Source organism: Hermetia illucens, chromosome 1, assembly GCF_905115235.1.
Source record: "Hermetia illucens chromosome 1, iHerIll2.2.curated.20191125, whole genome shotgun sequence".
Classification (NCBI taxonomy): Eukaryota; Metazoa; Arthropoda; class Insecta; order Diptera; family Stratiomyidae; genus Hermetia; species Hermetia illucens.
The window spans coordinates 146,306,129-146,321,057 of record NC_051849.1 but is presented as its reverse complement, the minus strand read 5'-3'; the positions used below and the strand labels follow the sequence as shown (position 1 = coordinate 146,321,057).

At 43.0% G+C, this 14,929-nt stretch overlaps 1 protein-coding gene across 3 annotated transcripts in view; it reads right to left on the bottom strand.

Annotated features, from left to right (window-relative positions):
- Positions 1-203: 203 nt before the first annotated feature.
- Positions 204-14,929, bottom strand: part of LOC119647011 (gamma-aminobutyric acid type B receptor subunit 2) — a 203,403-nt gene continuing 188,677 nt past the window's right edge. For all 3 annotated transcript variants that reach the window (XM_038047748.1, XM_038047750.1, XM_038047749.1), the window contains exon 12: positions 204-1,304. In XM_038047748.1, the coding sequence (XP_037903676.1) occupies positions 351-1,304 (954 nt within the window). In that variant the 3' untranslated portion in view covers positions 204-350. The remainder of the gene's footprint in view (positions 1,305-14,929) is intronic.

Here is a 14,929-nt window from a genome sequence, read left to right as displayed (position 1 = left end):
AGGGGAGGGTCCTTTGAAAGAACCCTCGGTATTTTTTATTGCTTTACGTTTCTACAAGAATTGATTGCCAAGGTTACGTCACGATATTTGTTTTGAAACATTTACTATCTGAGATTATATATTTTTGGTTTGTTTGAGCACAATTCTCTCTGAATACCAGTATCACTTATGTAGGTGATCGATGTCGAATTATGGTTGTTTGTAGATCCAGGTTTATCTTTGGGCTTCAGATTGAGCTATTACAAATATTCGTATGGGCCATCGTCTTCGAATTACATTTCGGCGCTAACATTCTTATCTAAGAAATCACCGAGAAATAGGGAAGTTTTGGCTAAGAAAACCGGTTGCTGTTATGTCGGTGTTTCCGGTAATACATAGATTTGATCAGCGCAGTTGCTGTTTGTGGTGCTGGGTATTGTGAACACAGTTTGATCCTCAAGCGAAAAGGACGATTTTGTATTCGCTACCTCCATTGACTTCCAGTTGGGTGACGTCGAAGCCTGATTGATATCAAAATGTCTACCCGTAGATGTTGAGCCAGATTCCTTTTCTTCTAACGCACTTAAGCTACATGTTGGTATTATTCGGTGAGGAAACCTTGGTGAACCGCGAGTTCTCTCCCTTAAGGTAGGTTGTACAAAAATTGATGGTCGTCGGTCTGCAGGCAATTGAAAATTCACTTTGGTTTCGGGTACTTTAATGTACTTTGGTTGGTCTTCCTCGACCGTCGTCAGCGACAATTTTTTTTCCGCCAGAAATCCAGGCTCGATAGAAGCCTGATCGATATCATTTCCACTTTTAGCTAGTGACATTTTCCGAAGCGGTTTTATAGCTGGCGTATTATACAGGGCGTTACAGGACGCAGTCTCCGCAGATGGAATAAAGCGTGTGAACATACCCATGTGACTCTTGATAACAGCTTTGATTCCACTTTGGCCACTCAGACTGTTGGATGAACTCCTATGACTAGTGGATCGTGTAAATATTCCTCGAATTCTATTCATGATCCCAGATTTGTTTTCAGTGGCCTGTTGATGGGCGAGTCGGAGGTTGAAGAGGTCTGCAGCAGGTAAGCAGACATCGTTCACAGACCTTGAGTCCTCCAGCTGAGGTTGTGAAGCAAATGTTACTGAACGACGCATCGGAACTTGCATGTATTCTGCTGATGGCCAACTCGCCCGTGGTATGACTGGCGGAAGGACAGAAAGTAATAGGTACGGTAAGCCACCACTGATGCTGGGTGTTCTAGATTTTGGTGCTGGCGGAGTTGCATATGATATTTCTGAGATGATTGACACTTCGGGCTGTAGATGGGTATTTTTAGTTATAGCGTTGTACAATATCAATATATTTTCATCAAATAAAATAGAAAAAAATATAACAATCAAGCAAACTCGAAACTAGTTTACACCCTTTGACTACACTGGTAACATTGTAGGACCCACTTCTCTCTAAAGATTATTTAAATCAATATTAACATACAACTGTCATCGAAAAGTAAATAGTAAATGCAGTTTAATATTTTCCATACATGAAAAATATTTCTACATTCAACGTGAAAAGACAATCGGAGCTCACGTAAGAAATCTTTTAAGACTATGAGAAAATCTATTTTCTTAATAAAATCCCTGCTAGTTTCGAGATTTCAGTACCCCAACAAAATTAATAAGACTGATTAGGATCCCCTACGCAATGTGAGAGGACAGATAAAAGCAGTACTCTGGAGACCTTTGCACACCAACAATAGTATGAAACTTGGAGGTGATCAAGTCCTCATTTTTTAAACCTGGGCTGTAAAAGTGATCCACGATGCTGATGTAAAAAATCCTCTTCGAATCCACCCAGCTGCTGGCCGAGGCTAACGATACGATGTGCGCATCAAATGCTAACACCGAAAATAAGAACAATAGCGATATCCAGTGGCACTGGTAAACTGAAAGCAAACATCTTTGGAACCAGCGAAAATTCCTCCTATAGGGTCATCACGCCCGATGGCAGCTATGATAACGAAATCCGCGCACGGTTATTGACAGACCACTGAGCCAACATAGTTTTCTATCAAGAAAAATTGCGAATGCCTTGCCGCATCTTCCAAAGAATTGTTGACCCCCTACATGAGAATTACAGAATTCGGTAGCCTCTATTATGGAAACATGTATAAGCGATATCACGACTCTTAATAGGAGCCAGTGGACGGGTCACCTAACCGGTACGGCTGAAAATTATCCAGCCTGGAGTATCTATGTGGGCAAAATCTGTGGTAGAAAAAGAATATGTAACAGATTCTGCCGTAAACGGATCGATGGCACAGACAATGCACTCACGGAAATACTGAGAATTTGATATCTTTCCCAGAAGGTTGAAAGAGGGTACGACCGTTAAGACTCCAAAGAAGTGCGCCGGTTTTGAATGTGACAATTGGAGGAACTGCTGCATGTTCCTAAGAGTCGCAAGGAAAATAGTTAAAATAAACGTAGAACGCATCAACAAATATCTCGAAAGCTTGATCGACAGAGAGCAGGCTTGTTTCCGCTCTGGATCTCTTGGATTGACCACATCAACATCCTACGGATTATTCTGGTGCTACATTGGAGAATTTAAAAACTTGGCTCCACTTGCTCTTCATCGTAATAGGGAGTGTATCTGGCGTCATTCTTCATGCTGCCTTGCCCGAAGAAGTTTATTGGACCATGGAGCCATTTCCGAAATACTTCGACTACGCTGATGTCATCTGTTTACCAAGCAAAACAGCACTGGAGTTGGAGGAGAGGCAAATGAAGTTAAAATTTTTTTTGAAGAGGTGGAAATCTTCAAAAGTCTAACCTCAGGATTCACAATCCCTGAGAGTGTCGAATTTTTACCCACTAAAACCACGTCTCGCCAAGCTATGACTGAGATTTCCCCAATCCACCAGCTTTCTTTGCATATTTAGGTCTCGTTTTTGTTGGAAGAAAACCCTGTGATCCACTCCAGCACTTTATGTTTTATCCTTTATGTTAGCAAGTCGTTTGGCTTTCAAGCCCCTACGCAGACCCTCATTACGAATGAACCAGGGAGCGTCTACTATGCTTCTAGGCACTTTATTTTGGAACGTTTGTATGACTTTCAGGTTTGATTCTTTAACACAACCCCACAGCTGGATGCCGTACGTCCATATGGGCTTTAGAATCTGCTTATAAATTAGCAGTCTGTTGTCAATGGTCAGCTGGGAATCCTCGCCAATAGTCAGTACATCTCTCTCCATTTGGCATTTAGCACCTCCTTCTTTTTTAGGATGTGTCTTTACCATATGAGCTTACAATCGTGAAGCCCCATACGTCCAGAATACCATTGGCCCACACTAAAGAGGCTTCACTCCAGGCCAATCATCAACAGATCAGATTTTCTCTCTGCGGCAAGCGACGGAAAAACTTTTGGAATATGGACAACAGTTGCACCATCTGTTCATCGACTTTAAAGCCGCCTATGATAGAATAGCCAGGGTAAAACTGTACACGGCCATAAGAGGATTCGGTATCCCGACGAAAATGATACTGACTGACTAGGCTGACCCTGACCAATGTGCGAGGCCAGATAAAAGCCAAGACCATTCGGCATCAAGAACGGTCTACGACAGGGGGATGCCCTATCATGCGTCCTCTTTAACCTGGCCCTCGAGAAAGTTATCCGTGATGCAGAGGTAAATGCAAAAGGTACGATCCTCTTTAAGTCCAGCCAACCACTGGCCTATGCTGACGATATTGCCATCATGGTAAGAACCACCCGAGACGTACAAACTGCCTTCATCCAGATCGAGAAGGCGGTAATCGGCGCGAGATCTTGGGCTGCGCATCAAGGAAAGGCAAAGTATATGGTGGCAACGTCAGCACCGAAGACGAACCAACCAACAACATCAAACCGCACTGGTCAAACAGGAAGACTAAGCATAGGAGAATACAACTTTGAGACCGTTGATAAATTCTCCTATCTAGGGTCGAAAATCACAACCGATAACAGCTACGATGAGAAATCCGCGTACGGTTGTTGTCAGCCAACAGAGTCTATTTCAGATTACAAAAGCTGTTCTGCTCCAAACGCCTCACCACAGGGTCAAAGCTCTTACTATACAAGACAATGATCTTGCCAGTCCTGATGTATTTCTCGAACTCTTGGCCGCGTTCGAGGGAAGAATCCTCCGAAGAATTTTTCGCCCCCTACATGAGGATAGACGATTCTGTAGTCTACATAACGAAGAAATCTATGAGCGATACTATGACCGTCCGGCTGTGGATCAAATCCGGCTCAATAGGTTACGGTGGGCAGGTCACTTAATCTGTATGGATGAGGATGATCCAGCCCGGAAAATCTATAAGGGCAATATCTATGCTAGAAAAAGAAGACGAGACAGATCCTGCCTGAGATGGAGCGATGGGGTAGGTCAGGACGCCAGATAGCTTTCGGGGATATCGAATTGGTGGACCTCCTTATTAAAGCAGGCCTGGACCGGATACCGATTGTTGCGCCGTTGATGATGATACTTAAATATTTGACTTCACGCACCTATGGCACATCTTGTCCGTTTATGATGGCCTTAGCTGAATTCTCCTTTGTGTTTGTGAAGCTAATGTACTTTGATTTGTTTTCGTTTAATTTCATTTTCCATTGTTTGGTCCATTCTACACTGTTGTCAGTAGCTGTGTGTAACTTTGTTTTTGCTTCTCCCGTAGTTTTACCCGTAGTAAGGATAGCAGTGTCCTCCGCACATGTCGCTATTTTGGCTTCTTCATAACAGTAATTTTGTTCAGCTCAGAGTAGGTTCCTTCGTATTTCACTCTAAATATGATTTCAAGAAGATCTTGATGCCACACCTTATCAAACACCTGGCGACATCAACAAAATGGCTAACAACACTTGTTCTTTTTCCAAAGTATTTTCCATCGGAATGCTTCTCGCGGAAACCGAATTGGTGGGGTGGTATCAGATTTCGATCCACAATGATTTGCGAAGCCTTTCAAACAGCTTGGCTGTAGTAGGGAATAGCGATAATGGTCGATACAATGTGACTCTACTTGGCTCCTTCCCTGGTTTAGGGACCATTATAGCTCCCCATTGTCGAGAGAAGTATTCTAATAAGAAATCTGCATTAAGTATTTGTAATAATTTGACCCTTTTATAGCAATAGTTTTAGTATTCTCTCTGCAATAAGTTCATAACCAGGAGCTTTGTTAGAAGGAACGTTTGTTTTAATTTCTGTTTTCAGCTCATTTAATTTGGCACGGCGGATTGGGTAATCGTTCACTTTACTAGCTGGGATTAAGTATGTAGACGCTTGTGCACCCAGAGACTGGAAGGTACTTTCTGGATGCTCCGCGAACAGATCCAAATCCTTATCCTGTGCAGAAGGAATTCACTGCCCATTTCTCTGTTTAATAGGTGGAATTTTTTGTCTGCATCTTTCTAGATCTTTCGCGGCGTTCCACAGAGATTAGCCCGTGTTTTTTGTGCTGTAAGATTAGAAACATATCTGCTGACGGACTCGTTTATATATTTGTTAATTAAGGCCTTTATCTTTTTCGTCAGAAAGTTTTTAGGGTTTTTTTCCTTTCTGTCTCTTTGCAATTAGTTCGCTAACCTCCGCAGGACAGTAAATATATAATAGTTTTTATTCAGTCCATGATGAGTAGGGGAGCGTTTTCAAGCGGCCTGAATATACAATTCATTAGCATTAGCAGATCGATCTCCTCCTCAAGTTGATAGGCAGTGTTGATTTGATCATTTATGCAAACATTTTTTTGGATGTGCTTCTTGAATACTGCCCACTTTGTTTGTCTATTAGTCCCTGAGGGAATAGTCTACTCTCCTCACTTTTTCGCTGACTAGCATCACAACAGACGAGTAATCGGACATTATATTTCCATGGATGCATTCATCTGAGATTCCCCCAGTTAAGAAGAAATCATTAATATCGGGTGTTTTTGTTATGTCAGTCGACCAGTATGTAGGCTTACCGCTGGAGTGGAAATTCTTCTTCCTGCTCTGCTCGTCCTCTGAATATTGTTAACCTAGTCCCCACATTTTGCGTCAAAGTGATCCCCTAAAATGAAGGAGCTTCCGATGAACTGGAAGAGTCGAGTGAAATCATCAGTTTTAACACCGGAACGGGGCAGACAGTATTTTGAGGAGATCTTCACAACTTTGTTAAATAGTTCTACACCAATAGTCACAACCTGCATTTTTTCATCTTCAATTTCCTGTTCTTGATTGTGTCTGATATCCTCTTTAACGAAGATTTTAGTTCCCCTTCTTCCTTATTGTCTGGGACGTATTGCATGATGTAAGCAAAAGCCACGCATTTTAGCGTTCATAGGCCCCATGAAGTGACTTGCTGAGATAGGACATATGTATCTTTTCTATGGAAGATTTCCAACTCTGGTAGGTGCTGTTGCAGTCCATTTTCATTGCACGTTATGATTTTCTGGACATTTGTAATTTGGTTTTCTTATATTTTCGTCTCCTTACGTTACACTGCTTATGTTGATAAACTTAAGCAGTGTTGTCTGTTTACTATTTGTTGCTCGTCAAGTCTTCTATTTAAAATGTCAAGTCTATCTAGAACAGTTGCCCCAAACTGAATATCGTCTGAAGCATTAACATTAACGCTACGATGTCTTGTCTGGAAGTACAAAATCCACGTCAAGTTGAAACTCTTCAGTGCTAGTGTTCTTGTTGTGTTGCAATATGAGAGTAATACATGGAACACCACTATCACTCAACAACTCCAAGGCTTCGTGAACATCTGCCCGTGATCATCGGCCTAATACTATCACAAACGAAGAGCTTGGCCGGCGAACAAGCTTGGCACCCGTCGGCGAGATGATCGGAAGGTGTAAGTGGCCACGAACAGGTCATACATTATGAAGGGGCGACCATTGTGTTGCTCGCTATGCCAGGCAGTGGCACCTTTTGACCCAAGGTTCATCCCAAGAACGGTTGGTGCGGAAAGTACAAGTAGAGTGTGAGCATCCTTGGAAGTCTTGAGAGAAGCTGAAGCGCAGTGAGCTGAAGGGCATGAGTTTATTCCCTACACCCCACAAGGGATAAATAGTAACCATATTTTCAGGTTTCTTCGAACTCGCTAAAAGATCTGCTTATTGTGAGTGTCACCCAAGGTAAAATCGATGACGATGTAGTTTGAAGATCAATATTGCTGGGGCGCGAATACCTTTGACATATTACCTTACATCTGGGAGCCCACTTACTTCAGCGCTAATGTGATATACCCTCATTTGGGTTTCCCTGATACAAATTGCTTCAAAATATAATTATATCTGTTAAAACGGTTTCTCACTACATCCCTCTATGAAGCGATCCAGCCTTGAACTCTAATAGGTTTCTGTAAATATATCAAGCTTTCACCAACTGAGGACCTTTCTGTCATCCTCGAATGAAACTCAAACTGATCACGTTTCACTTCCAACATATTCCACCCGTGAAAGCCTTCACTTCATTCTGAGACTCAAATCACCACAAGCCGACCACTTGACCTTACCAGATCCTCCAATGGAAATCACTTGCGATTTGATAACATCATTATAATCATCAACCGAATCAAAGTACCTCTGTAAGAATTCACAAACGGCAATACAAAATTACAAATCCAATTTGGGAAAATCTCGTTAAAATTGAAATTCTTTTCAGAAATTAAGTTCATATCGTTACGGGTTGCGAGGAACATTCGAAATTGCGTTATCCTATTACAGGAGTTTTCTCCCCTTGTTCACTTCGTCGAGTTCCCTCTCCAGTTTCCCATTAATGTCGGATAAATCTCATGAATTTGTAAACTACACATTTTCCGCATAGATTTTCATTTGAGGAAATTTTAGTCTGTGTCCGATGCGAGCATGCCGGGGGCGGTGCACTTGTGATATTAATTAAAAACCACTATTTGCATGTAAATCAATTTAGTGACGAATATGTGTTTGAACGGAGTAGGCTGCCATGCATCCGGTTAGCGTTTGAATCTGTAATGATTAGTTTAATAGCTTTTCATGGGAGGTTAGGAAAAGCCGTTTTCATGGGAATCAAGCGGTGAAAGTATAGAGAAATTCATTTATGCGCGGATTAGTTTGGTAGTAGAGTATTACCGCATATTGTGATATTCATATGAGAAGGATCGGTTGCAATTATTTCGTAACAATAAATTGAATCACAGAGTTTTGTTTCAGGAACTAAGGCCATATTTCTAAGCTGTAATTCTAGAAATTTATCAAAAGCTTTGCTAATTAACTGACCCATTGTTGAGTATCTAACCCTAGTTCTTTTGATCAGATACTCCAAAGCTATGAAAAATATAGGAGGGACAGAAAGTGAAGGGTCTTCACTGTGCATCCTAACCCAAATTCGCACTTTGACGTGGCGAGCCCTTGGAATAAGTGTGGCAACTCCTGAGATGAAATTGATTTCGTTTCGAACCGGTCCACTTCGGAATCCGTGGACAGATTGAGTGACGTACAAACTAGCACTAAACGCCCGAATTATGATCCCAATTGTTGGTTGAAATCGGTACAAAGAGGGTACAAAGGCTCTGAAGAAATATATATAAAGTTAGTGAAACGATGATCATGGAGCCGCTTTTGGCAACAGACTAATTAGTTCGAGGCAACTTCAAAATTAAAGCGCATCTCTGTCGAAGACGATAAGGAATCGGCAAACTATTTTTCTTGAGCGCATTTCCCAGCTAGCATCCAAAAGTCCAAAAATATATGGGCCCGAATGACATCGCTCCCGCTCTAATAATAGTAAGAGTGGGTATCCTGGGTCTACATATTAGTAATATATAGCGTGCATCTTTGGTAGACTCTTCTCTAGCCTAATGTGGAGGCGACATTTTCTTGCAAACCAGAGAACTCTATCTATACAAATGCGAAGAGTTTCTGAGCACTGAGATCATTTTGACCACTAAGAAATGGACGCTGGCTGCTTCACTGTTGAGCAAATTCATTAGCTGACAACGAAAATTGAAAATGATATATACGCCTTGAGCCTATTGATACATAAAGAAACTGCCCTCAATTATTCTTCGTTCTTGGCGATTTGTCGCGCGGCAGTACAGCGGGGAATCGACCTGGTATTAATCAATTGGCACATAGTATGTGACCGCTTGAATACAACTTTCCAGAAAATCCACAGTTAGTGTCTGGACTAGTTGCGTTTACTAGTAACACGTAACAACTTATCTGGAATGGAAATTCAAATATTAAAATAGTCAAGTATTGACATATACCTCGGCTCCAAGTTAACATGGAAGCATCACATTCATGGGCCGGGCTGGGCTTACGCTTATCCAACTGGCGAGGATTTATTTCCCTACTAGTCGAATCAATAGCACGAGGATCGTCTTCCCCCAAGGTGGCCTACGCCGAGGGCCACGTGGCCAAAGGGAAGCTTGGTCATTCGTACGCAAACTCTCAGGGTAGACAAACTCTAAAAAAGCTTTTCAAATCGCTGCGCTTTTAAAACCTCGGGATTTCCATGGATGACTGGGTAGTTATTAAAGAAGAGGAACCCCAAGCAAATAGCAAACTTTTACTGTTCTGTACAAACGGAGGTACTGAGGTGAATGACGACCTGGATCTAGTCGACGTCGCCAACTGGCCTACGTAAGCAGATTATGCTGACGGTAGCACAGATAAATCTCGAAGTGCTCCTCAGCTAATCTGCTCGTCTTCGAACAGAAGGCATCGATGTCGCACTAGTACAGAAGCCCTGGATCGAAAGGCTACAAAGCAAATATTATAATTTATTCCACTGCACAGGAGACGTTGATCGGGGCAGAACTAGAAGATGTATTCTCAGGAGAATCTGCACACTTTCCTGTGTCCAGTCCTGGATTCCAGTGACCTAGTCACGGTTAAGCTGGTGCAGACGGGAACGGGAGACGTGCATATTTCCTCGCTCTTCGCGCCGCCAGAAGAACTGCCACATTTGACGTTTAGCATGGCCGCAGAAAATATCAAGCCGTTGATAGGCTGCGATGTCAATGCAAGGCATACGCTTGAGACAATTCAGAAACCATCGAAAAAATGAGTCATTCTTTGATTTTATTATTAACACAAATCTGTTAGTGTGGCAACAAATCTGTTAGTGGAGGGACAGTATATCAACCTTCTACTTTCCTAGCTCTGAGAATTGTGATGGTTGGGAAGAGGTCCTTGCTATTCTCCTACTAACAAACGACAATGGGATTCTTAGTGTGTAGAACTGGAGAGTGTCTAACAAGACATCTTTACCAAATCACATTTGGATATATTTCTGTCTAAATTTCAACGCAGAGGTCTGCAAAAATTCCAGATACCCTATAAGCTTAGAGGAAGTTAGGTTTAGTCATCGAGAACAATCTCTTCGGTGCACAAATTAGTAATATTGGCATGTCAGACGAACTGAAGTCAAAGTTTGGAGCTCTGAAAAGGGCGTTTGAAACGGCCTTTAAGGTCTCGTGCCCTACTAAATACAACAAGAAGACATTGTCACCGCGGTGGAGTAAAGACCAGTCCAGCCTCAGGAAGCTGAGCAGGGAGATGATCATCATCTGCTAGAGGCACCACTATTGATAACCATAGGAGTATAGGTCGGTCACCAAAATTGTCAAGAAGCGATCGTGGTTAGACTATTGTGAGAACACTGAACGCACCAGTGACTCTGCGAGGCTCAGTAAGAATTTTCTGGTGAAACCCTGGCGCTACTAGTTGAGACCTACGTCCCCGTCAAAGAGGAAGGACTGTGAGTTAGAGTTTTGATGCCCCACTCGAACGAGACTATGAAATCGGTGATAACTGAGGATAAAATTGGCTGGGTTATAAACAGGGGATTGTCCAGATTTAATGGAGCTGTATACCTTGGGACTACGTACAACAGTCTTGAAGTCGCGCACGAATAAGAAGACGTAGCCATCAAACCGTGAATGACTTTGGACCAATCAGGCTCCCCTCATTCGTATTAAATACCCTTGTGCACCTCTTGGACATACACTCACCGACGATTATGGAGGGAAAGCTTTTCTCTAAATCCCAACACGCTTCGCTCAAACCACTTTCCACAAGGTAATTCGCACACTTGAACGGTCATTGCAGTGGGAGTAGTATACTCTAGCTGCCTTCCTGGATATAGAGGAAGGATTCAACAACGTTAGTTCCAAAGCATCAAGGAAGCGTTGACCAAGATTGAATTGGAGGAGTATCTTATTCATTAGATTATATCCATGCTGAAAACTAAGATAATCTTGGCGAATCTGGGAGGTTATCATTTAATCAGAGCTGTAAGATATTCTGGCAGATGAAATGACGAATATATTTAACGTCAGATTCATCTTTCGTGTATCGCAGGCAAAGAGAAAGGAAGAGATTTCTATATAGATGACAAAAGTGTTGAAAATGCTCGAAAAAGGGTCGGTGGACACACAATTTAATGAATGGTTGAGGTGACGGTGCGGTGAGATCAATTATAATTATTTCTCACGCTGCATGGAGGGAATCAGCAGTACCCGTGTAAGGGTGTGAAATGAATATCTCACCCGAATGTCCAAACTGCGATACAATTCCAGGGGACCTGTCCAAAATTGGCGGAAGAATGGAAGGACTTAAACGAAACTCTAGGGCTGATGCTATTACCTGACAATCTGGTGCGAAGGATACTGCGATGTTACGGGATAGGACTGTAATTAACTCCACGATAGAATCCATGCGGAGTAAACTACGGAGGAAAAAAGCGCGGTTTCGTAGGCCGTGAATAGAAGAAAGGAGACCAAGCTGAGAATGAATTAACTCCGCCCCATGATATAATACTTTAATACTGCTACCATGGACATTGGGGGGAGGAGTCGAATGTGGTTTTAGTGAATAAAAATCTCATACACTGGTCTAGGCACGCCTGAAGATTTGCACCTCCTTAAAAAAAGGCTGGACAGTCACTAGCCGGTATTGATTAAATGCGTTTCGCATAAGTACATAGTAAAAGGGTTAACGGTATTATTTCGAAGCCTCTATCGAAGTGTGAGTCAGTGTACATGAAGGTATGTGGTGCCCTGACTACGGTGTGCCATGAGTCTCACGTACTAAACAGGTCTAAGTGTAATCTCGCGGTGTTCGTGACGATTAAATTATTTCAAATAATTAAGACTTGTTTTTATTTTACGCTAGTATTATTTATTAGCCATGCAAACATTAATATTTCGGGAACCACGTGTTCCCTTCACTAGTGGTTAATAAATAATGCTAGCGTAAAGCAAAAGCAAGTTTTAATTATTTCGGATACCATGAACAGGGTTACCGCCTAGTGTAGTGACAGGACGGAATAAAAAGGAGAGGCGATAATTAAATTAGTATTGCCGCTTCTACACAGAAAATATCAGAGTTTCGCCACCTGGTGGGATTTCGAAAACAAAAGCTCGTCGGAACAAAGTGTCGCGACGCGGAAGAAAAACTCGCAAAAGACAAAAAAAATTGTTTTGCCGCCCACAATTAAGGGCTTGTTTCAAACGATAATGTCGAAGAAGCGTCGACGAGAATGCCCCTGCGACAGAATCAGTCCGGCTTAAAAACATGGATTGTACCGCAGACCATGACAGCCCTATAAAAGAGGAGATTCTTTTCTTAAAAAGAAACCAAAGCTAGGCTCTCCTTAGCAAGCTTGAAGAGATTTTCGATAAATACAATAGAAAAATAAATAGAGGGTTTAATCCGGAACTTGTAGGCGACGCCTCGTTAGAGGCAACCATAAAGTCGACGTACGGTGACCTACCTTCAAGCTGAACGTAAAATGGACAGGCATGCTAGGCGCATTAGAAAATTTCACTTGCCAAGCTACCTCCTGCGGATATTAAGGAATTATCTGAAAGACCGCCACCTGCTCTATGAGACGCTAGAGGGCCAGAGATGGATGAAAATCGCATCAGGGTAGTACAGGGATCCATCCTAGGGTCAGAGTTCTGGAAGGCTTCTTACGATAGTTTGCTGAGACTTGATATGCCCGAAGAGTCGCGCCTGGTCGGTTATGCAGACGACGTTTCAGCACTTGTTCCCGGACGCACTTATAAACAGGTGCAAAGCAAACTTGGTATATTGATGCGATGGCTAAGAGGATGGATGATCCAAAACCGAAGTAGTCATCTTGACTAGAAAGAGAATTCCGACCCTGTGGCCCATGGTGAGGCGGTTAAATACCTTGTTTGAATGCTTGACTCGAAGATGGCCTTCTTCGACCAAACCAAAGCAGCGGCGGACAGGGCTGCAGCTGGAGTATTGGCCTTGAGCCTGCTAATGGCGAATTTTGGGGGCATAATATATCTACTAGCAGATGTTTTCTTATGGGAGCAACGCAGTTGGCTCTACTTTATAGCGCGGAGGTATGGGCTAATGCCCTTGACAGGCCGGTGTATCGTAAGTATCTTACTCAAGTGCAGAGACGGGGAACATTGCAACTAGCGTGTACTTATCGCACTGTCTTCGAACCGGCCGTGATGGTGATCGCGGGGGTGATTCCCTTTGCCCTCCTTGCCAAGGAGCATAAAGCTATCTACCGCCGTAAAGGGGAAACTTAAGAGAGGTGGTTGCCCGTGAAGAACGTTAACGCTCCGTCACCGAGTGGCAACTCTAAGTGGGCATGGAGGTTTTCAGATTGGGAAGGCGCGATCTCCTGATTGTGTGTTCAGCAATGGAGTGGCGGACGACGCTGAACACACCTTTTTCTGTTGCGTGAGTTGGGACGGCTCTTCAACAGCTATATGCAGGCACAGGGTAGCTCTCTCCAGGCAACATTATCAGAGAGATGCTGAGAAGCACTGGCAGCTAGAGTCGTGTTGCGCATTATGTTGGGGGTAACCGGGACCGAATGGTAAGGGGTTCCTTGAACTAACAACTCCTTTCCCCTTCCCGAAGGAATGTGTTGAACGGTTCCACGCTAGTTCCCTGATGACAGGGAGGTGTTTAGTAGACAGTCTGATAGCATGCTGTTGCGGGAGTCGAACACTCTGTACGTAAAAATATTCACCTATCCTACTCCCAAAAAAGCTGACCAAATGCCTACCAACAGCACGATAGAAACAAATACCAAATGCCACTGCTCCAGCCAAACCCGCCAAAAAACAGCAGCCTCAAACGTTATTTAAGCCACAACAACAACCACTACAGGCATCTTGGAGGCAACTGGTCAGTACCAAAATTCCACCAATTGTTGAATTGTTGTCATTGAATGCGTAGAGAATGCTAGGACTACACAAAACTGTATTGCAAATTCCGTAACTAAGGACTTCCTGGTTAAAAAATCAAGGAGGTTTAATAATCAAATCCTTCGCAAGAACAAAGAGGATTATGCAGTGGTAAAAAATCTGGGCGGTGGATGGCCAGACAAAGTTCTTCACCTATACGATCCTCGTGGGGAAAGCCACATTCCTTGTTATTAATAGTCTAGATCAAACTTACTCCGCACAGCAGATCGCGAACGAAAGCGAAGGTGGTGGGCCGTGGAATAAGCCTGTGCCTAGTCACCTTGGACGGAACCTTCGAAATCGATGATCCCACCCCAAGTAAGGCGATAAACCGCACTTTGATTCGCTTTGAACAGATCATAAACAAATGGATTCTGTAGTACAAAAAGAGCTAACTAGTCGACCATATGACGCCGAGCTGCCATCTCCAATATCGCTGCGTGTTTTGGTTAACACAATCCTCAGATTGTCCTTTTGTGTGAAGCCAGGCTGCACTAACGTCATAATCCCTCTTTTTCTTCTCCGGATGGAAAATTACCATCCTAGCAAATCAATCACACACCTTGCTGGAGGCACTGTAATTTTAGTCTCCGACCAATTCCTAGTTACGCAGCTCTTCTGACCCAAAACGCTCTTAAATCCCTCGAAGTAACGATCGCCTCAATAGAAACCGCGTCCAGCTTCGTATAC